At 48.2% G+C, this 23,446-nt stretch overlaps 1 protein-coding gene across 3 annotated transcripts; it reads left to right on the forward strand.

Annotated features, from left to right (window-relative positions):
• The first annotated feature begins 601 nt into the window (after positions 1-601).
• On the forward strand, positions 602-17,114 carry NUFIP2 (nuclear FMR1 interacting protein 2). Of its 3 annotated transcripts, none has more exons than XM_040082370.2 (5): positions 602-836; positions 3,729-5,441; positions 13,051-13,083; positions 13,645-13,699; positions 13,999-17,114. In XM_040082370.2, exons 1-4 carry the CDS (start codon positions 653-655, stop codon positions 13,695-13,697), a joined length of 1,983 nt encoding a protein of 660 aa, XP_039938304.1. In that variant the 5' UTR covers positions 602-652; the 3' UTR covers positions 13,698-13,699; positions 13,999-17,114. The 3 variants fall into 3 exon arrangements, with proteins under 3 accessions (XP_039938304.1, XP_039938306.1, XP_039938303.1); XM_040082372.2 differs by having other exon boundaries at positions 14,325-17,114; XM_040082369.2 differs by having other exon boundaries at positions 13,645-17,114.
• The last annotated feature ends 6,332 nt before the right edge of the window (positions 17,115-23,446 follow it).

Here is a 23,446-nt window from a genome sequence, read left to right on the forward strand (position 1 = left end):
GCTGCCGCGGGAGCGCTGCAGCTCGGCCCGGCAGCGAGTCGGGGCGCTGCTGCTGCTCCGCGCTTTCCGTGGCCGCTGCTAGGAGCCCGGCCGCTCACGGTGTTCAGATCCCTTGCCCAGATCCCCTCCGCGTGGTCCTGGCTGGGGCTGTTCCAACCCTCACCGCCTGCCCTCGGGGCGCGGTTCACCCGCTTCATGACGGTAAAACGCGGCTTTGCAGCATCCCGAGCCGCCCTCCTCACCCTGCGGTGAAACCCCCCCGGGGCCGCACGCCGCTCCCCGCCGGTTATGGAACACCCCAACGGCGAGGCCCGGGGACGGCTCTGCCGCGGCCGCTCATTCTGGCTCTGCCTCGCTCGCACGGGGAGGGAGCGAAGCGCGCCCGCCCCGAAACAGCCCCGTCCCTGGCAGCCTCACCTGCCGCCGGCCCGGGGAGGGGGCGGCCGGGCGGGTCCGCGCTGGCCGGGCCGGCTCTCCCCCGGCCGCGGTGCGGCGGGGCGGGGCGGGGGGCGGGCGCGGCGGCGCCGCTCGCTGATTGCAGGGCGGGCGCTGCCAGTCCGCCGCCTCCCCCGCGCCAGCCGCGTCCCCGCGCCGGAGCCGCACGGCCCAGCAGCGAGCGCCCAGCCCGGCCCGGCCCCGCCAGCCGCCCCCCATGGAGGAGCAGCCCCACCACCACCATCACCACCACCACTATTACTACTACGGCCACCACCACCACCACCCGCAGAGCGCCTACCTGCCGCCGCCCGACGGCCGAGCCCAGCCCAAGCCGCCGCTCCGCCACGAGCACAAGCACGGCGGCCCGCAGCACACGGAGGCGCCGAAGCGGAGACCAGGTTGGAACGGGCAGCGGGACGGGGCCTGTTGACCTTCGCGGGGCGGCGGTGGGGCCCCCCTCTCTTCCTCCTCCTCCCCCTCCGCCGCCGCCTCCCCCGGCCCGGCTCGAAGCTTCTCCGCCGCGCTGGGGCCGCTTCCTGTCCGCCATGTTGGGGCTGCGGGAGCCGCGGGCCCGCCGGCACCGCCGCCCGCCGGCACGTGGGGCCGGGCCGCGTTACCCCCGCCGGCCGGGCCCCGGGGACGCGGGGGGGCGCGGGGGGGCGGCCGAGCGATTGATGAGCGCCAGGATCAATGAGTCACAGCAGGCGGACGGGCCCGGCCCGGCGGTAGCGGGAGGCGGCGCGGCCCGGCCTTGGGCGCTCGGCCGCCTCCTCCATGCCGGGGCCGGGGCTGCGGCCCCCGGGCCGTGCCGAGCCGCCGCTGGCCGGGCGGCAGCGCCGCAGAGGCGGAGGCCGGTTAGCGGCGCGGGGGGAGCCGATCCCGGGCAGGGCCGGAGCCCCCGCCGCGCTCCTGGGGGGCTCCCCGGCTCCAGCAATCCCTTTGGGGGGGGCTTGTGCGGGGTCAAAGCGAGTGCGTGGCCTCCAGCCGGCCGGCGTGCCGCGAACCTTTTTTTTTTTTTTTTTTTTTTTCCTTCCCTTGAATTTTCCTTTTACATAACGAGGCGGGAGGTGGGAGGGGGCCTGGCAGCAGCAGAGCGGGGTCGGCAGTGCCCCATGTGCAGCCTGGGCAGGCAGGGAGGGACCTGATCGGGCACACGCTAAAATAAGTTACCGAGCAAAAATAAGTTGAGAAGTCATTTCACTGTTTGCAGCGTGCCCAGGGTTTTAATATGTGCCTAGGCTGGCACCCCTCCCTTCCCAGCTCTCGAACGGTTTGTGAGCTTGCCAGATCTTCTTCACCTGTTCTTCTTACCATCCTGGGTTTTTTCCTCTCCCCTAAATTTTGGTTGCTGCACCTCCGTGTCCAGGCCAAGGCCAGCTGTGCCAAATGTTGATTTGGAGAAAACTCAGGCAGCTGAGCTGTGAATGCTTGAGAATTGGAACTAGAAACTGCTGACACACTGACTTACTGAAATGGATTTTGTTCTTCATTTTATTCTTTCACTCCTCATCTGCAATGGTCTTATGACCACTCTTATTGTTTTGTTTCATTAACAAGTGGTGTCAGAAGTCTTGAGTCATACAAGGTCAGCTGTAACACTCTGCTCTTGAGAGGGCTTCCTCTTCACGCTATTCTGTAACACTTAATTTTAGAGGATCCCACCGTTCTAGTTCTCTCCGGGGTGAAGTATTTATGGTTAATTTTCTTAACAACGTATATGAAAGTTATAGTGGAAGTTGTGGTGGTTACAGATACTTGCATGTAGTAAAATCCTTTTTGATCCCCCTCGGCAAACTCAGTTGTGGAATTTCTGTAAAGATCCCTACAAGGATTCTTGTGTTCCCGACTTGCACAGAACTTGAGCTGTTACATCTGCCAGACATCTGAGGCTCCAGGATGTGAGGGTAACAATGATTTTTAGTTACAGCAGTTAATTCCAACAACATCAGCAACAACAAAAACATTCTTCTTTCAAGCTGGACTTTTGCCTGCTCCAGTTGTTGAGGGACTCCCTCTCTGCTGACTCCGTGCCACCGTGGCTGCAGATGGAGCCTTAGGTGGGTCAGTGGTTGTGGGGGATGTGAGGCTTTCCAGTGTCGGGAAGGAGGACGGATGAGTCAGAGGAGCAGCGGGTGCAGTAGGAGGGATTCCTCTGGCTCCGCAGCTGGACTGTATTTGTTGAGCAGGGCACAATGTGCTCTCCCTGTCTCCCACTGGGGCCCCGGGGCTTTAGCCAGGGTCCTCGAAAGCAGCAGGGCTCTGGCCTGAGATACTTAAAAAGGAGAAAGCAAAGAGGAAGTTGAGGTGGTTCAGTGTGGACTGTGCTGGGCTTCCAGCTCTGCTTGAGTTGCACGCCCAGTGTTCACTTCAGAACCGTAAGGCCTAGAAGTGAACTTGAGAAGGAAAGAGGAAAGCTCAGTCTGCAGCACAATCTCATGGTTTTATGAATTGAAGCCCTCACGAGGTACTTTATTTCTTGGGTACCAGGCTCATACCAGCTTTCCTGGGGACTCTGAAATACTAGTTTTTCCAGTGGGCAAGAGACCCATTGCTGGTGGCAGCAGAAGGGTGCTTGCAGGGATGCATTTCTTAGTTTTATCACCTTTTCAGTGCTAAAGAACACGTGTAGGGAGGTGCTGGTTGCTATCTTGAAATGCAACGAGGAGATGTGGTCACATTTTCTTCCCTCCGTCTTCCAACTGGACTTGCTCGTGTTCTTTTGGAAATACTGCTTTTTGTTCCCCACCTCTTTACTGAGATGGCAATTGGGAGGAGGATGGGAAGGAGGACTGCTGGTGTTGCAGGCCCAGAAGCTGATGGAGGTGGTAGGAGCACTCCCTCGTTCACAGTGTGTATCCTGAACCTCCACAGATCTTGTCACAAAGGCAGTGGATCCCACTGTCTTGAAGCATCCTGGGAATTAATTTTTTCCTCTCTGTGACCTGGAAATAGTAGCTGATGAAATAGCTCTCCAGCTTGCCGGTGATCTTCAGTACGATACATTTTCCTGACATAGTATCTCTACTTTCTTTTGCTTTGTTATGTTATCTGTATGTCACTCAGTTATGCGAGAGTCAGTCACGCTGGTCCTTCCTGCTTAACCCTTCTTGCAGTGGATTCCAGCAAATAAATTTATGCAGCTTTACCTCAGAGATTAGATATTTTCCTATTTTAAAACGTCTGCGTGAGGAAACTGGATATGTTTGGGTCTGACTACAGCTTTCTGCAATGACAAGTCTAACATTTCACGTTCTAATTCTTGCCTTTTGCTGTTTTTGGCTTCCCTCTAGGCTATGGAGAGCTAAATGGTAATGCAGGAGAACGAGAAGTGTCACTAAAGGGCCTGTGCTCTGATGAAGCCACCGCCCCAGGATCCAGGGTACCCAATGGCAGCCAGCAGCTCGTAGATTCTAATGTCACCCCAAAGCAGACTGTGAAGGCCAGTGCTTTGGGGAAAGCTGGAATCAAAACCAAGAACTTCATTCAGAAAAATAGCATGGACAAGAAGAATGAGAAGTCCTACGAAAACAAACACAGAGAAAACCAGTCCTCAGACAAGCCAGAGGGAGTGACTATTCCAAACGGCGTGGTAACCAATAATTCCAGCTACATCACCAATGGCTACGTAGGCAAAGGGGCCGATAACGATGGTAGTGGCTCCGAGAGTGGATATACTACGCCGAAGAAACGGAAAGGCAGGCGCAACAGTGCCAAGGGTTGTGAGAACTTGAATCTAGTACAGGACAAAATAATGCAGCAGGAGGTCAGCGCACCAACCTTGAAACAGGAACTTGAGAGTTTCAAGCCTGATTATAGTGAGCAAAAGGGGAACCGAATTGAAAATACTAAGCCTGTTTGGAAATACGAGGCTGGGGCTGGTGGAGCAGGCCGGGGAAAGCCTGGGCTCGGGGATGTACCGCGGAAAAATTCTGATGCCAAACCTGGGATTAGCAGCAAGAAGTTTGATGACCGGCCCAAAGGGAAGCACGCATCATCGGCTACATCTAAAGAGGACTCATGGACCTTATTTAAACCACCCCCAGTTTTTCCAGTGGACAATAGCAGTGCTAAAATCGTTCCCAAAATTAGTTATGCAAGTAAAGTTAAAGAAAACCTCAACAAAGCAGCTCAAACCCCATCCACGTCATCCTCATCATCTTCATCATCTGCTGGGGAAACTCAGGCCCAAACATCAAGTCGACTTTCCCAAGTCCCCATGTCTGCTATGAAATCTGTCACTTCTGCCAGCTTCTCGAACGGGCCGATCCTGGCGGGGACCGATGGAAATGTGTATTCCCCAGGGGCCCAGCCACTGCTCTCCGCTGCTGCTAGTACTGTACCATCGACCTCCTCCTCTGAGTCCGTACCCCAGGACGTGAGTACAACTTCGACAGCCCTCGAACAAAAGAAATCTGGCCTTTTTATCTACCCTTCAAATATGCAAACTGTGCTCCTGGGGACGGCGCAAGTCGATTTCCCTTCGCAGACGAATCAGCAGAACCTGGGGGATATCTTCCAGAATCAGTGGGGCTTGTCTTTCATAAATGAGCCCAGTGCTGGACCTGAAACCGTTGTGGGGAAATCTGCAGATAATCAGTTAATGGAAGTGACATTTCAAGGGGAATATCCTGCCACTTTGGTTTCACAGTGTGGTGAAATCATTCCCTCAGGAACTGAACAACCTGTGTTTCCTAAGGCTTATGAGCTGGATAAACGGACTAGCCCTCAAATTCTTAGTGCTATTCTTAAGCCTGGGACTGCTGTTGAGGGTGGTGTCTTAGCTTTGGAGTCGCATCACACAGGTGACCTACAAAAGGCAGACACCGGTAGCCAAGGTGCTTTAGTGTTTCTTTCAAAAGACTATGAAGTAGAGAATCCTCTGGCCTCTCCTACGAACAATTTGCTAGCCTCCGCCAAAGAACAGAGGTACCAGAGAGGCCTAGAAAGGAAAGATAGCTGGGGTTCTTTTGACCTGAGGGCTGCTATTCTATATCACACTAAAGGTAATGGCTTAACTTGCTGCCTAAAGGCATTATTTTTTTTTTTTAATTTTATTTTTATAAGTGCAATATTCTAACATGCTATGTTCCATCCAGCAATTCTAATTGTTTTAAAAATTACCCTTTTTTTGTTTTGTTTTGGGGTTTTTTTGCTCGCATATCTCATGGCAATAACGGTTTTGGTGAGTTACTCAAAGGGTTGTTTAATTAATGTTAAGAGGTATTTGTTTCCGTGTTCCCGTGGACAAGCATGAGTGATGTTGATAGGGATGATACTTAGGAGGTTCTCCTAAGCCACTCGGAGTTGGAAGGAGTTAAATGTGTAGGTTCAGCTGCTCTGTTCAGCTGTACCAGGTGATATTCTGTCACTGTGAAGGCTTCATAGTCTGTACTCACACCTCTGCCACCAAAGTGTTGCAGCTTCTCCCCTGGGCAGATCAGACCATGAAATCATGGCTTTGAAGGAAGAAAAAATTATTCCTACAGCTGTAGGTGTGATTTATTTTTTTTAAGTGTGCCCCACACACACTTTTTCCCTGCCCTTGAGTATTCCAGTAACAGCAAGACCAATCTTTTCTTATCTGCTCCTCTGTAAGCTGCAGATTGAATTCTCTCCTTGTCTTTGTAGGCCACATCTTTCAGATGATTTTACTGCTTTCATGGAGTCCTTTGTAGTCCAGCTCCCTTTTTTCCTGGGTTTTTTTTTTTTTTTTTCTTGAGATTGAAATGCCTCAAACATGATACAGACACTTTTAAATGGGAAGGAAGAGAGGGAAGCTTGCTTTCTGCATTAGCCTCAGCCCCAGAAGCTCTGAGGACTTGGGGCAGTTCTTGGCTTTTGGTGCTGGCTCAGTGTTAGGAGCCTGGTTGTGTTCCCTTTTGTCACAGTGTTATTTACTCACTCTTGACCAACACTGGGGCAGTTCCTTTTTTTGACCCTCTTTTTTCCTCTCCCTGCACCCCTCTACCCTGAAGGGAACAAGGTGATCATGCTTTTTTTGTTTACTATCCCACACGCATATAGGGATAATGTCTTGTTCCCCTCTGCAGAGGGTGGGTACTTGGCTTTGGCAAATTTGCTGTTTTCACCCACTGCAAAGTTCTTGAGTTACCACTTCACAAACTCCGTATAGCATAAATTCGAATGCCTTCCTGTAGTAATAACAAGCCCAGTCATTTAAAAATAATAACTCCAAATATTTTTTCCAGGTCATCTCCCTCTCAAGACGTTAACATTTCAAGCTCTAGTATTCTTGAGAGCAGTGTTCATCAATTGATTTTATCTGGGTCCTCTCCCTTCTGCTCAGTTTATTCCATCGGTTTATTCCAGGCTTTCTAGTCTCATTTATGTCTGCTTGCAGCTTAAATCCCAGCTTCCCATCAGAAAGCATAACATGGAAGAAAATCCTCGGCGATCTATTCCTTAATTTTGCAAATATTCCCTGGACTTCTGTTTGCCTCTCTGTTTTTGTCGCCTGAATTTGTGGAAAAGCAATTGTGCTGCCAGCAAGGCTCATCAGCTCTCCCATTCTCACTTGCTGTGAAAGGCAGACCTCTGTGAAACAATAGGAACAACAGGAAAATAAAGAACACTCCCATCCCATGTCCTCTCAAGGAGGTGTTAACTTCAAAGCCTGGCTGCGCTGAGCTCTTCTAAACACAGGAGTTAATTACATTTGTTGGCAAGAATGGCCACTTAAAGTACCCGTTAAAATACTGTTCTCTGCTCGTCTTCTGCGTGTGAATGGTCTTGCTTTGAGCACCCAGAGCAAACACCCTCATGATGGCCTGGGGATACCCGATCCTGCCCCAGCACTCATCTCTGCTGATTTCTTTTTCAGGCTGTGTATGTGCCATCTTCAGGGTGTTACTTAGGGGTAAAAGATAATGGATGTTTCTAATCAGCGTTGGCATTAATGCAGTGATGGGGTGCTCCAAACAGCTTGGGCTTATCTTTGTCCTGTTTAGTGTTCAAAAAGCTATTGCTGCTTTACAAAACAGGAGATCGGTCCGGGTCTTAGTACTTCTGTAGTGATGGTGGGTGTCGCGTTTCGTCCTTGGGGTGAGTTGGTTTAAGGAATATTTGGGTGCCTCCTGTCCTCACTTCATGGCGGTGGTCCTGCAGCCAGAGCCCACGGTGTGCTGTGAAATGCCTCAAAAGCAGAGCAGGACAGCAGCGCGGGGGTTAATTCCCACACTATTCTCTCCGTTTATCTTGGGCTGTTTTCCTGAGGTCCAACTCCAAGCCAGCCAGTTCCTCTGCAGTAGGAAAAGAACGATTTCACTCAGTTCCTTTTCACAAGCTGCCTTCTCCTCCTTGCTCGGGACAGCGTGTGGCTTTGCCTGGGTCGGTGTTAGGGCATTCCAGGCAGCCAGGTCCTCAGACTTTTTGGTTTTGATTTTGAGAGTCGGGTGAACTTCTCCCTCTCAGATTGATCTGTTTGCTTTTGAGCAAAGTCTCGGTAGTTTGATCTTTGCATCTGCCCTGCCCTTGGGGTTATGAACACAGAGAGAAAAGATCACGGGACGAGGACGGGGGTGAGTGTGGAGAACTGTGGGGTCCTGGTGTGTTCCCTACCCTGAGGTCCACGTTCAGTGTTTTAGTGCAAAAAGATGAAGTTCTAGGGGTTGAAGAGAAGAATAAGCTGCAGTGTGAGTGGTTGCAGTGCTTTGAATGTCACAAATGTGTACTCTTTTGTGCACTATTTGTGCCTGTAACTGTGACCAGGTTGTGTAGATCCTCATCCTGGACTGTAAATTTCTCTGGGAAAGCCTCCAGCTTACTCAGTAGCTTTGTTCCCAGCAAACCAGGCTTTCCTGTGCGTGGTTTGCCCAGCAACTGCACAGGACATTATAAACTGTAATTGCTTCACAGCTTCCCTGTGGAAAGATGGATAAGAGGAGGTGGCACCCCGAGAGAGCTGGCTCTGGTACAGAGCTCCTGTAACTCACCACAGTATCCCCGAGTGCTGGTAAGGCCGTGCTGGGGTGTGAGCCTGGGTGGCTGCAGAGCACAGTGAGGTCCTGGTGGAGGATTCCTGTGTTCTTTTGCCTCTACCCTGACTGCTTTTTCTCCAGAAGTCAGAGCACTGGGAACATTTAGGCAAGGATGATCATGCCCTCTCTTATTTTTCTTGGAAGCTTTTCCTGTTGGTTTCCTTGTACCCCTGCTTCATGCCTTGCTTCTTTCTCTTTTTTTTCCCCCCTCTATTTAAAGGGCAGAAAGACTCCCTTGATCATCTGATCTGCCTGAGTGTAAAACACGATCCTTCAATGTGGCTGCCTTCATTGACAGCCCGTGCCACTCGCTGTTTGTGACGGTGCCTTGAGACACTCACAGGTGACAGATCTGATTTACCAGGGGAGATCTGATTCAGCTCAGCGCTGGTGGGCCTGCTCTGGATGTGCTTGGAGACAGGGATGGGCTTCACATGGGAGACTGGAAGGCCCAGGAAGGAGCAGTGCTCTCATTTCGAGTCACTGTCCCCTATCTAGGTTAGAGTTGAACTTCTTTCTTGGTGTGGCATTGCCAAAATCTTTGTCTTTTTGAGGTAAAACTGATTCTTGCAGATATTTTGGTCCTTCAGATCAGGAGGCTGAGTGTATGTCACTTTATTTGCATCGAAACCAGCATCTTCTTACTGCTTTAGTCCTTCTTTTAAAGTCAGCTGGATGAAGCACTTCGTATCAGAATAATTGTCAACACGTTGGAGAATTTTGTCATGTTCAGGCAATTGCAGTCTTCCAGGCCAGGCTGTCACTAACACTGAGCTCTAGATATGGCAAGCTTTGTGGTGGGAAGCTCAATAATTTGCTTGTCCTGAGCTAAAAAGCAAATAATTGAGGCCTCCAGCTCAGCTGCACAGCAGCCAAGACCACATGGGTGGAGGAGAGGGAGCTGCAGGGTTTCCCTTATCCTTGCCCCTGAATTTCTGCCTGTGCTGCTGCTTTGTTCCTTCTCAGCATCTCGGTTGCAGCAGCATCTCTGCTCGCGTGAAGAAGCAGGAGAGCAGCATGGAAAATGGAGCAAGGCAGCGTGGGCCAGCCAGGAGCGGCGTTCACCGGAATGGTGAACTGGGTCAGAAGAAATAGCAGAGCTGTGAATTCAGCAATTTTCATCCTGTACATCAGGAGAGGGGAGGGAAAAAAGCTTTGCTTTCCCATCCCCCCATGGTGGGAAAGGGTTAGAGCTCGCTCTGTTGGTTATGGCCTTGTGGGGCCTGAGCTGTGGGGCAAAAGCTGATTTAATTCTCCTTCCAGTCCTTGCTCTTTCCAGTTGTCAGGATGAGTACAGTGTATGCTGTACAGCCATGAGTCTCTACAGCATGGAATACTTATTCTTTGCTTTGTTTCCAGGGCAATCCCCATACTTAATCATTGTCCTGCAGATACAAACAGAAAAAAAAAAACCAGAGAAGAATGGTCCCTTCTTGTTATTTCTTCGGTGTTGTATTTTAGGGACAATTTTGGGATTTATAAGGGCAGTGATATAGTAGCATGGCATTGTGCAGACACTTCTGTTAGCAGGGACTACCTCTCTAGCAAGGAAAATGTGTGTAAAAGTGCCTGTCTTAGCAAGTTACTACAGAAACACTTCTTTGCTCTACAAGGTTATGTACCAGTCCTGCTGTAAAGTTTATTGACCTATGAGGAATCCCAGCACAATTCACCAGAGTGTGCCTTAGACTGTTCCTGACATCAAAGCTTTCCTCCAGAGACCCTTTGTTTCAGTGATAGTCCCCAGAAAAAGTGGTTTAGGTGGATGTGGCTTGGGACTGTCTTCCCCAGGCAATTCTCAGCAAACCACAAGCCTGAGGGCTGTGGAGAGGCCAGCTAATCGTAAAAAATAATCTGGAAAACGAGAGGTTGGAAGAGGCACAGGAGGTGACCTAGTTCTGCCCCTGGCTTGGAGCAGGGCTAGCTTTGATGCTGGGTTGTGCAAGGGTTTGTTGATGGCTTTTTCCCCAGCTGGGTTGGAGTCCACTTGAGAAGAAAGTTTGCTCTTTGCCCAACCACGTGTCTGGTTTTGGGAGTGGTGGCTCCTGTCGAGCAGGTCTCTGGAAAGCAGCAGTTTTGTGGCAGTATCTGAGAGACTGAGCTCAGGCTGATGGTGAGGATACCCCTTTTCTCATGCAGGGTGAGCAGCTGTAGGAGTCCTTTGCTTAAAGTCTCTCTGGAAGCTTTATCCAGGGAAAAGAGGCTCAAGAAAAGAGCTCTTTGAGCCCAAAGAAGGAGAACTGAAAGCAGGCTTGGGATCTCTTGCATGCCCAGTTCTTGGGGCCTGTCTTTCCTTCTGCTTGGCTGGAGCCAGGCATTGGGCAGCAGTGGTTCTGCTGAGCTGCCTGTACACCAGGTCAGTCACCAAGTCACCCTGTGACATTAGCCCGTTTGTCACAGTGCCTTTAGTCAGTTATAGATGATCACAGCCTGGAACTGGCAGGAAAACTTAACTGCATTAGCAAATAAAGCTGAATAAATCATACAATTCCATTGGAAGATTGAAGAAATCCCTTTTTCCCCCCTAGTTTTGTGTTGAATTTAGCCTAAGACTTATTTTCTTTCGCCTTGTGAAGTTGTTCCTTGGTCAGTGTGCTTAACCTGTGCTGTCCCCTGTCCCTGTGCTGCCAGGTGGAGGGGAGGACCTTGCTCTGCTGATGGCAGGTGATATTTAGTAAGAGCTGTTATTGCATTGTTTGCTGATGGTCTTTGGTTTTGTAGCTTGGTCAGGCTGAGCATCTGCCAGCAGGTGTGTCCAGGTGCCTGGGATTTCCAGGACACTTTACACCACCCTCTCTTTCTGAAGGAGGAGAAAGGAAATGGAAGTCTGAAAAAGTTGTAGGCTTGTTAGATTTTTTTTTTTTAATCTGTTTGTATATCTGTATATCTTATTGTCAGATACTCTTAATACAAGGAGTTCACATTCTTGTGTCCAAAGCGGTTAAGGCCAAACAAAGTGCACAGGACAACGTGGTCTGTGCATGGGGTTATAGTGGTGGGTGGTGCTTCAGCTCTGCCTTGTATTTCATGCTCAAACGTTGCTCTAATGTGCAGGAACCAACAACTCGAGAGTAGTTTTCTGTCCCCTGCCTTTGGGGAAAGCTGTTAAAATGGGAGATGTTCTTTAGCTGTTAGGAAATGATGCATCAAACTGCGCTGAATGGAAAACTCGCTCCACGGGAGGTAATTTTAGTAGCTGGTTCATTTTACTTCAGGGGAATCTGCATCTGGCAGATGAGGGAGGCAGTCCCTCGCCAGTCTGCTTCTATCCCTGGGGTGTTAGAGGCTGGCTACTACTAGCCCAAAGCACTTAGGGCTCCCCAAAGTGTTGCCGTTACTCTCCTGACGCAAAAATAACAGACCTCGTAAAATTTTGTCGGGGCCTTACTTACAAAAGGCTTAATTGTGCAGGGAGGGCTGGCAATATTTATTTGCATGCAATTTCCTGCCCCAGGGAGCTGGAGATTGTAGCGGACAAAGGACAGATGAAGGGTTGGAGAAGGGAGGCGATTGATGGAGGTGACACTTGGCACACATCGTGCTGAGGCCATGGGGTTTGTAGGGCTTTTTTTTCTTCCTTTCCCATGCTGGTTAGTTCACTTACTGCCTTGTTTTGTGCTTTACTGCACATCCCATGTAGCCTGATAATCCCTTACCATTCCCTTTTCCTAGCCCCTACCAAGGTCCTGCCACCCTTTTTGGCAGAAAAAAGACCAAAGCGGTTGTTGCAGGTTGTGTTCTGACTAATACTCATTTTCCATAATTTTGAAATCTATTGAATTTGGGCACAGGGTACAGTCAGTGTCTTAAAAAAATATTCTAGCTCATGAAATTCCAACTTGATACTGCTCGAAGTAGTTATTTTGAATGGTTCTCTAAAGATGCACCTTTGGGGCAATATTTTATCGGGAAGAGCCTCCTGTTTCTCAGTGTTAATGAAAAGAGCATTTAACTTTGCCATTATTTCTTAGGTAAACAAAAGCATGTGCATGTCCAGGGAGAAGCGGGAAGGGTTTGTCTTTTGCCTACAAATGTGTTGTAGAGGTAAATTGGGGGAAGAAGTGCAAGCCAGGTGTGTGGAGCATCACACCTTGCTCCTGGACAGTGATGTGAACATCTCTCCTCTGCAGAGATGTTCACACAGCAGCCCTTGCCTGGTGCCTCAGCACACGCACGCTGTGAACCATGTGCAGCTCGCTGTGTCCAGCAGTTCTCATTTCACACTCACTAAGCATCAACTTGTAAAAATCATCTCTCCAGGCTCCTTGTTGAGGCTGTAATGTGCAAGGCAGCGTTGGAGTCAGAGTAGTAAAGCCTGAAGATAGATTGTGATATGTAGGACTGGTGAATGGTGATGACATTTCTGATGCTCAGCTTGGCTCACTGACCCTTAAGACCATGTTACAGCCATCCCTTTGCCTTTTATTGCTGGATTATTCATGTCAAATTTGTGTAGTCCTGTGGGCTGGGGCTGTGCTGCTGGGTGGGAGGGGGTTGGCTCTGTTTGAAAGCCCCAGCACAATTGCCACACTTGGAAAATTAAAGTGTGCTCAGAGTGGTCTCTAATGGCAGCATCAATCTGCATAATAACAGTGGTCTCCTTTTGCCTCCACAGAAATGGAAGCGGTTTGGAATTTGCAGAAGCAAGGTAAGGATGTTGGACGGAATAAATGAAGGAGATTGCTGTGAGTGTTGGGAGGGGGATGAATGAGGGTGGATTGTCTCTGTCTGGAGATGCCTGGGTTCAGTTCTTCAGCGCCTGCGGTTTGTAGTCTGGATTTATCTCTGTTTCAAATCGCTGAAAGTCAGGACAATAAGCTTTGCTATAATGGTGAGCTGCTTGGAGAGAGTCAGAGTCTCTAAAAGAGCAATAAACCCAATTTAATGACTCTTCCTTATGTGTATACAAAATTGCTTTCTATTTCTGGTGTTGGGTGTCACATCCAATAATAAGTTCTGAATTCTGGTGTATCCCCACAAGTCACCTGAGAGGAGGTTTTGTGTGGGAAGAGCCGTACATGGAGACCTGCGTGCTGCTGTGGGGAGCAGGCTCCGCTCTGGGGGAGCCAGCCCGGCTTTGGGGTGGCTTGGCAGGAGGGGGGCATCCAAAGGGAAAAGTCTGTTAACAGCCAAGTACCTTGTGCTCATTTTCAGCCACAGGGCCTTGAAAGTAACTTGTCCAAAACTTATAATTCTGCTTTCTTTCCAGATCCCAAAAGGATAATCACTTATGATGAAGCCATGGATCGCCCGGATCAATGAAGGTAGCAAGACAAGACTGCCTGTTATAACCTTTCTGCAGCATTTGTGCTGTTCGTGGGGGACAAAAAGGCTTTTATGCTCCTTCTAAATCTTCAGTGCAGCAGAGGAACCATAACTAGAATCACAGGATAATATATACAAATATATATATAGTTATTTAAAAATGGCAACTGAAAGTAATTAGACTTCTTAAGGAATCTGAAAATTTATTTCAACGAGACTACACACGTGATTATTTAATCTCCGGTACTGAATAGATTTTTTTTTTTTTCCATTTTTTTTGTTTTGTTTTTGTTTAAAGAGTGAATGCAAGTGATTAAGGAATACAGACTCAATTACAAGCCCGGTTACAAAGTTCCTGCTGTCGTCTGCATGGGCAACAGCAACCCACTGGAGAGGCATTTCCACTTGACAAGGTTTCTGTTTCTTGTTCTGTGACTGTAGTGACACACTAATCACAGGGAAATCAGGATGATTCACCATCCTTCATCTCCCCTTTCCCTTCCACCTCCCCTGTTTGGTTTCTTTTTTTCTTTTTTTTTTAATTTTTTTTTTTTCTGATTTGTTTTCCACTGAATGCTGGAGAAACGCCTTGAAGTTTGCAGTTTGTTTTTTTTTTTCTTCCAGAGAATTATAATCCGCATGTTTTGCCAGGAGTAAAGCAGCAATCCTATGCTGGTGATATTGTCTTAAAAGGATCATTCTGCTGAGGGAAAGATGGTAATACTGCAGTTCTAGGATGCATGGTGAAGTCACACAGTTGACCTGGCTCCTGTTACACGTTGGACTATTGCAACTGAAGAGTTGTTTCATTTTAAAAGACAACATGGGAAAATAAGCAATCTGTTTAGGCATTTAATATGGGAAAAAAAAAAACAAAAAAACACCAAAAAAAAAAAAAAAAAATACCCCACTGTTCCCACAGTTTAATGCCATTCTATTACTGGGAGCAAGGAAAAAAAAAAAAAAAAGACAAAAAAAATTATCTTCTGCTTTCAACTGTAGGTGCTTCATATTTGCTTTGTCTGTCTCCTAACACTAAATGTGCTGGATTTTTTTCCCATTTTCATTGGAAAACTGAAGAGGAATTGAGTTCTGCTAACTTTCACCCTTCTTGAATTAATTTTTCTCTTAAAAAAATTTTCAAAATAACAAAAAAAGGAAAAAAGTTTAAAAAAAAATTAAAAAAATGGGAATTTGAATCCTTTTCAATTTGTCCATGGAACGCCAATGGCTGGGCTTCCTGCCCCTTGGAAATGCTCTTTTATATTTTAATGCAGTCTGTGTATTTCCGGGCTCTGCTTCTAATTATCTCTTAATAAAAATATATTTTATTACAAAAAAATGGAGGACTTAGGAATGAAAATAATAATTAAAAAAAAATAATAAAAAAATAATCCCAGGGAAAGGAAAGCTTCCTAGCAGTGGTAGGGAAGGCTGAGCAGAGTGCAGGCTGCAGCTGTGTAACCCCTCTGTCCCATTGCAATTTGTGTAATGTGTCCAAATCATCGGGGGGTCGGGTAGTTTTTCTGGGTTTTTTTAAAAAGGTGGAAAATTCACAGGGTCCAGTGCAAGAGCGAGGAATTAATAAAGCAAGAATGGGTTTGTTGACCAGCCCCAGCTCCTCATGTACCCAGTGCTCACTGTGGGTGTCTGTGGCCTAATCCTGGCTCCTGGCTGTCCAAAGCAGCAGCAGTTGGTGTCTCCTAAAATGAGACTGGACCCTCTGGGGCATTATGAGGAATAGAGAAACCCAGAACTTTGGAGCACCCTTTGTGCTTAGATCTGTCCACCAAGCCATCGAGCCACTGTCCGGTCACCAGAGAGTTCCACAGGGCTCCATCCTCAGCCCATGTCTCTCCAATATCTCATTAACAACCTGGGTTCAGGACTCAAAGAGTTACTAATTTTGCTGACACACTAAACTGGGAGGAGCTGTTGACTCCCTCGAGGGCAGAGGGCCCTCAACAAATTAGAGATGGGCGATCACCAACTGTATGAAGTTTAACGAGGGTGGGTGTCAGATTCTGCACCTGGGATGGGCAGCCCTGGATACTCTGGGAATGAGAGGCTGGAGAATGGCACCAGGGAAAGGGAGCTGGTTCATGGCCTGTTGGATCTGAGTCAGCAATGCCCTGGCAGCCAGGAGAGTCAACAGTGTCCTGGGGGGCACCAGCCCAGCATGACCTGTCCTACTCTGCTCTGCACTGGTGCAGCCTCACCTTGAGTTCTTGGGGCAGTTCTGGGCACCACAATATAAAGACCCCTATTAGAGAGCATCCCAAGGAGGCCATGAGGATGGGGAAGGGTCTGGAGGGAAAGCCTTATGGGATCACTTGGTTTCTTCAGCTGGAGAAGAGGAGACTGAAGGGAGACCTCATTGTGGTCTTCAGCATCCTCCCGAGGGGCAGCGGAGGGGCAGGTACCAATCTCTTCACTCTCATGACCAGTGACAGGGAATAGCCTGAAGCTGAGTCCCTGTGGGAGGGTTAAGTTGGATTGCAGGAAAAGATTCTTCACCCAGAGGGTGGCTGAGCACTGGAACAGGCTCCCCAGGGAAGTGGTCACAGCACCAAACTTGTCTGAGTGCAAGAAGAGTTTGGACAATGCTTTCAGGCACAGGGTGGGATTTTCGGGGTGTCCTGCACAGGGCCAGCAGTTGGACTCGATCCTGGTGGGTCTCATCCAACTCAGAATACGATTCTATCGCTTTCTTAATTTTTTTTTTTTAATTAGGAGTATGTAGCATGTGTTTTTGGGTTTTTTAAATTGTTTTTATACTTTTAATAAGATTGTTCCTGAACGAGACACTGGAGTTCACGGTGGGACAATGAAACTGAATTCTGTACCTTGTGTAAGACGCTCGCTTTCTGCCACGCTTAAACATTTGACTATGGATTGCCTACTCCATTTGATGTATCCAAAGCTATATAGTATAATTCTGAGTGTGATACTATATAGTCATCATGTATTGTATCAGTCCAGGTTCAGAAATGTGTGGTTGGCCAGTCGCAAATACTTCTGTTTCACCTATAAACTGTACCACCTCTACAGGTGTGTGTAACTTTGAGATGTATAACATGTTTACAGATGTGCCCGACATCTAGTCCTCCGACGTTCCTATTTTCAATTCTGTCGAGTCTCCCAACTGCTTGCCAAAAGTTGGAATCGCCTCCAGCTCCGCTGCTGAAGAGCTGGCGTGTTCCTGAGCTTTAAAGTGTTGAACAAACTGGATGGTGGGGCTGGGAAAATGAAGGTGGAAGAAATGTTCTTTTTCCTTTTTTATTATTATTATTATTAATTTCAAAAAGTTGAAGGCTAATAGCAAAATTTCCAGTTTGTTTTACCGGCTTTAAGGCTCTGCTGTGTATTTATTTGCCTTGTGTAGTCACTTGTCGCCTTAAGGGCTGGGTTCCATTAAAAAAAAAAAAAAAGGAACAAAAAAAAAGAAAAAGAAAAAAAAAAAAAAAGGAAAAAACACCCTGTTTTACTTCCCTGGGGTCTGTGCTGTGCTGTACCCCTGCCCCAGGTCCCTGCTTGGGACCATGCAGGAATTGAGCAGCGCTAACCCTGCGCCTCTAGAAAAGGTCTGAGTCTTGCTGAATATTTGAGGACTCTCATCTTGGCCTAGTCCAGTCTGTCACCTAAATAGCAAAGGAAATGCTGAGAGAAACACGGTTCCAGCGATGGGTTGGGCTGGATTTCCCCCGATGCTCATCTCTGTGGCTTTGCCTCGCCAGCAGGACCCATCCAGAAACACCCTCGGCAGCACCTTCTCTGCTGTATTTCTGACCATCCTCTGTTCAGATGTCTGTCTGTCTGTCTGTCTCCATGAGCTCCACGGCGTGTGCTCAGCGTTAAGCAGTTAGGAATTCCTGTCTCTGAGCTCCTGTAGCTCTGGCTCCCCAGGATTTCTGGAATAGACAATTGCCTAGAGCGAGGCAGGACCATGGAAGGAACTTCCTCATGCTGTCGTGTAAACTCACCCTGTCGCTGTCTGCAGTCCTCCTCCCCAAGTCCTCACACAATTCTTAACTGAGCACTTATTAAAAATATCTTAAGATTTAATCTGTTTTCTGATTATTTTTGTGTAAACTTATAAAAAAAAAAAAAAAAAAAAAAAAACCTGAAATTGAGCTGTGACTAATTTAGCACATTGAAATAATGATAAGGTGTTACTGATAAGTCTCATGTTTTGTTTCGTTTTGTTTTGTTTGACTCAGAGTATTAGTACTGTAGCATAAACCAAATACAGCCCGGGAAGGGGAGCAGCAGCCTCCTGTCCTGGGTGTGCACCCGAGGGTGTCTGTGGGGGCGAGGAGCCGGCGGTGCGTGTGCGAGCATCTGACTTGTGAGGAGAGCGAGCGTGTATTTATTTGTGCCATTGTTTTCATTACACTGAGTGAAGAAAGTTTTCAAACAAAACCCCTTAAGTACGTGTAGTATCGGAAAGCAGTGAGATCATGGCCTATTTTTTTATTAGGGGTGAAGATGCTAATTCAGGTTAAGGTTTCTCTCTCGTTTCTGTTCCCATTGCGAGTCCCTTTCCTCTGGTGTGTTTATTGGAGCCAGGATTCCTGCACAGGCAGGGGCTGTTCCCTTTCTCCTCTGGTCATTCCCCACCTCTCCTCCTCTGCCAGCAGGTTCTTTTGGGTGTCTCTTGTACAGGGTTTTGTGTAATAGAGACTGGAGCGTGTAGCGCCAGCCAGATCCAGCTTGGGATCTGCTTGCTTTTTGGTGGATCACAGAGTGTTCTGTGTGCTCCAAGAGGTGATTCAACAACTGCTCCATGACAGTGGTATTGGGGCCTTCGTTCTCCGCTCCCTCCCCCTCCACCCGTTTGGTGGATTGGCAAAGCAGTGGCTTTCAAGCTTTGCTTGGAGTTTGGTTTAAACCCACCTCAATCCTCTGTGACACCTGGTAGAAATCCCTTTGGCCAGTCGGTAGCTCCAGGGCATGGATTCTGTCACTAACCCACTTGAAGCCTTTCTGAGCTAGTAAATCCCACTTTTTGCCTTTCATAGCTGCTGTGAACTTCTTTGAAATGTGGAAAGAAACCCTATTCTCACTAGGTTGTGAGTCCGGCGGCTGGGAGCAGGTGATGAGTGAACCAGCCAGCGAAATGGAAAGGAAAATTGCTTCTTGCTAGGGAAAGAAATAGGAAAAAAGAGAGCTGGAAGTTGTGCTCCCAGCTGTGTGTGTAATGAGTGCTTTCACCTTCAAGAGAACATGATGGTAGCACCATAGTGTCCTTTCCCAAGTGGCCAGTGGGTGACCTCAGGGACGTCTGGGAGCGATGGCGTTCACAGCCAGAGCTGCCGGTAGTTTTCCTGTGTGTCCATGTTTTGACTTCGATTCAGTAAATTGTTTATGGTGTCCCAAGCTTTCAGGAGTCTTGCCCTCTCACCCCTAGAAGACTTTTCTGTCCGTCCATCCGTCGTGGTTTGTTTTTTCTTACAGAGGCTGTTTACAAGGGGGCTGGTTGAGGTCGGGAGGGGAGAGAACAAGGATTCACCCACTTTAAAGCTGCTGCGCTTTTTCACACTGGTGTGTAAGACAGGAGATGGGTTGGCGTGGTGGAGTAGCCAAGAAAGCCAGAGTAATTCTGGCTTTGGCCACCCCCAGAGCGTTTTTCCATGTGGGAAAACCCCAGTGCACGCTGGTGGGAAGGAGATCTCCATGTGCTGCCTTCTAGGGATTACAGAGCTTTAGAGGTTTGCCCCGTACATGTTACACCCCCAGGGTCAGGCTGGCTCCTGGGTCCTGCCTGAGATCCTCTAAAGCAACAGGAGAGTGGAGCTTTGGGGAGGTAAAAGCCCTGTGGTGGCCTCATGTCCTGGGCATGAGCCCACTCCCTGTGCTGGGACTGGAGCAAGAGTCCTGTGCCCTCACCTGGGGAAGCTGAGCTGGATTTATCTTGACTGTTAATCAGAAAGCTTCGTATAACGTGTCCAGAGCTCTAAAGCCATTTTGTAAGATAGCAGTGACCCTTTTTCTGCAGCCTTATTAATTAGTAGAGGATCTTTAAAAACAAAACAAAAAGAGAGAATTGTTCATTTCTTTCTGTGGTATGAAACTTGTGTACTGCGAACTTCTGAACATTTAGCAAAAATACAACTTACAGTTTTCTTAAAAAAAAACAGACAAAAAAAAAATACAAAAAAAATCCCCAGCCTGTCTGCTTTCCATACGATCTTTCCTCAGGTGCTAAATAAGGGTTCCAAAAATGGATACTGCTTTAGGAGTTTCTGCTTTATTCTTAAAATACATATTTTTTTGCTTAGGTGTTGTAAAGATATTTTAACAAGAATGTTTTGGGGTTTTTTTAATGTAAATAAGATTGTGTCTTTAATTTTTGTTTTATCTCCTTTTTGTCCATATTGAATAGTTTAATTTTCATTTTTATCCTTTTGAGAAGGACCCTCTCATGCCCTTCCCCGAAGACATTTCATTAAGTGTTGCTGCATTTAAGAACGAATCTACAACTGTTCCATTGTCTTGGATTAATGCTGATGCTGCTGCTATAAGTAACCCTGAAAATCAAGAATGTGTGATGCACTTTTGTTTTTCGTTTTTGTTGTTTTATTTTTAACATGACCATGTAGTTCCTCTGCGGATAGTTGAACCCTCCTGAACACAGCCACTAGCTGGGGGAGCGTAGGAACTGGGGGGAGCTGGGGTGTAGGACAGGGTTGGACCTGATTTTGGTGCTGACCTCTGGGAATTTCTATGCAAACGCAAGCAAAGGAGAACTCTTTACCTTGAGAGAACACTGTGCTTTTTTTTTTTTTTTTTTTTTTTTTTTTTTTTTTTTTTTTTTTTTAAATTTTGTTTGTTTGTTTGTTTCTTTTCCTCTCCCTCCTCTTCTCAAGCTGCTATTGGAAGGGTAGTGCAAATCCCTGAGGTTTTCAACTTCTCCTTCCTCCATGGCTGGTGGTGCAGGAAAGGTGCCTGAGTCACTTGTAAAGTAGAAAAAACCTCAGTCAGCTCTTGTCTTGTCTCCAGTTTTAATATATTTGTTTTCTATTTGAATTTATCTCTAGAAGGAAATTGCTCATCTCTACAATAAAGGTCTTTTGAATGCTTTATCTCAATGTGAAGGTAACCAGCAGTATTAAGGATTGCATGGCCTCCGTCCTGCCCTTATCCCAGTGCTGGGGACCCACCGGCTCCTTCTCCACCTGGGGAGCACTCGGTGCCTGGGCTCGGATGTTTTCCAAGAATAAAAGTGGGGTGAAGCCATCCACCCAGCCAAAACCTGCCAGTAAAAGGCTTGGGGAGCAGTGGAGGGAGGTCTCGCTGCATCAAGGCGCTGCCGTGAGGCACGGGCAGGTCCAGAACCTCTTTTCATTTTGGGTCACACCTGGGCCATGGTGAGGGATGTGTACCTCCTGGAGGAGGAGGTTACTGGAGGGGGAAAGGATTTTACTTGACTATTTATAGAAGATCCTTTAGGAATACAAAGTACCTCTCTGCAGAGTGGGGGAAGAGTAAGGAAGGTCTAAAGTCGTGTAGGAAAAACACCTGGGGATTACAACTGCCTGGAAAATAGACTACAAATACGTAGGCCAGAGCTCTCTGCCTGTTTAGTTAGTTTTTTCAGCATCAATTCATTTCTTTTTCGGCCAGCGTTTGCTCTTTTACACACCCAGGTGTGTGTGTACATCTGACTCAATGTGCCTTGCATGTGTGCTTAGTCTCTCTGGAGAGAGGTGGTGGGGTGTGAGCTGGGGCCGTGGCCGGGAGCGCCGCTCCCCATCCACACTCGAGGGTTCCTTAGAGTCCCAGTGACCCTTTGGATCAGAATGAGACCTGGGCTCCAGCCTGTGTAGTGGCTGTCTTAGTTTAGGGATGATGTCCTGTGCAGTGGCACCTGTGACCTCGGAGGGGAGTGGGAGGGAGAAGGAAAAGCTGCTTTGCTCTTCTGTGGACAAAAAAATCGGCATTGCCATGGTTTGCCTGCAGAGCCAAAACAAGCCGAGGTCTGGAACAGGCTTTGCTAGGGTTCGGACTCTCTGTGGCACCATGATCCCATTATCCAGAGGATTTATTCCCTGCCAGGTTGTGGTTCTTGTTTCCGTGGGGTTTACGAGTTTTTTGTTTTGTAAAGGAGAAGTCAACACACCTTGCTTGAAGTTAACGAAATCCAAGCGCTTGTGTTTGCAGTCAGTGACTCAGAACTCCAAGCTGTGCGATTCTGGGTTCTCCATCTCCCGCCCCAGCGTGTGATGATTCTGTCCGAGTCTTTCCGTACTTCTGCCACAGTAAATGTGAAAGCTTGCTTGCATTGTTTTTTAGAAATGCATTTTGCACACTCGGGTTTCGCTGAAGCTCCGTGAAAAGGTTAGTTTGAAGCAGATGAATAAAGCTATGCACATGTTTTGAAAGTTTAATTTGTGTCTCATTACCAGAAGTGACTTAATCTGCCCTCTTTTGCATTCCTGTGCTGTCATTGCCTCCATTCTCTTCACCATCTCAGAGGGTATGATGTAAGGTGACAGTTCTTTGCTGACAGCTGTAGCAGAAAACTGGCGCTTCTTGATTTTTTTAGTAGCCTTTCTCTCTCCTTTGCTTTCTCTGTATCTGTATAGCTATATAAATATATATATATTATTTTTTTATTTTAAAAGAGCCTACTTTAGTAATTGAATCGGAGGGAGCGGGGTGTGCTGGCTGGTGTTTCAGATACACTTTGTGCTGCCGGATGAACCAGTGCCCTTTTTGTCTCGGGGGAGAACGTGGTGGTGGCACCCACCGGTGTCCCCAGGGGGACGGGGAGCCCCCACGCAAAGCAGCTTTGGGGAGGGGATGGAGACCGGTCCACTGCGCTGCAGGCCGGTGGCGTGGGCAAACTCGAGGCTTCTAAAGACGAAATGAACCAAGAGGAATCCTACCGCTGTGCATTCCCACTGTGAGGCAGGAGGGACAGGGTTCCTCACCACCCCGCCGCAGGGCTGGAGTGGAGACTGAGTTCCCTCCAGCCTCGGGGGTGAGAGCTTTATTTTGGTTTTGTTTTCATGCGTTCGGTGCGTCGGATCGCAGGTTCCACCTTTGGAAACGTGTTGCTTAGCCCAGAGCCTGTGTGCTGGAGAGTCGGGATTTTGTGACAGGAGAAGGACCCTGACAGCTTTCTCCTCCTGTTCCCTTCGCCATGGCAGAAATTTGTACTAACTTGACAGCTTTTTTTCATACAGAACAGGGCTGCTTTTCTATCTACCATCACACGTGTACTTAACACACCTTCAGCGGCTTCACAGCCTCTGAAGGTCCTCAACTTGTTTACTGGGGGGACTGATGCCCCTCTCTCCCCCTTCCCTGAATATTTCAGTGTTAAGGGCGGTGCGAAACACAACCGCGCCGGGGCTGGAGAGATCCCTGCAGGCAGAGCCGGGCGGGGTCAGTCTCCTCTCCTGCCCCCCTTTGCCCATCGATAAGTTCTCATTTCGTTCCCGGTTTGTATTCAAATCACTGCGAGGGGTTGTGCTCTACCTGCTCAGGAGCTGAATTACCTCTGACCTGCGGAGAGGGGCAGCCCCTCTTTGGTGTCGATGTTGTAGTGTGCGACCACACGGATCAGTGAAGGTAGTCCTTTGTTTCCTTCTCCCCTCCCCGGTAATTTCTGATTAGGTTAATGCACTCTGTGTGCCCAGCTGGAAAAGCGTAGGCGTTTTCCCGGTGGTGAGAGGGTGGCTAGAGGAGTTTAGTGTAAAACCTGCTGTAGCTGTGTCTGGCGCAGCCCCTTACGCTGG

The sequence above is a fragment of the Hirundo rustica genome, chromosome 19 (genome assembly GCF_015227805.2).
Source record: "Hirundo rustica isolate bHirRus1 chromosome 19, bHirRus1.pri.v3, whole genome shotgun sequence".
Lineage (NCBI taxonomy): Eukaryota > Metazoa > Chordata > Aves > Passeriformes > Hirundinidae > Hirundo > Hirundo rustica.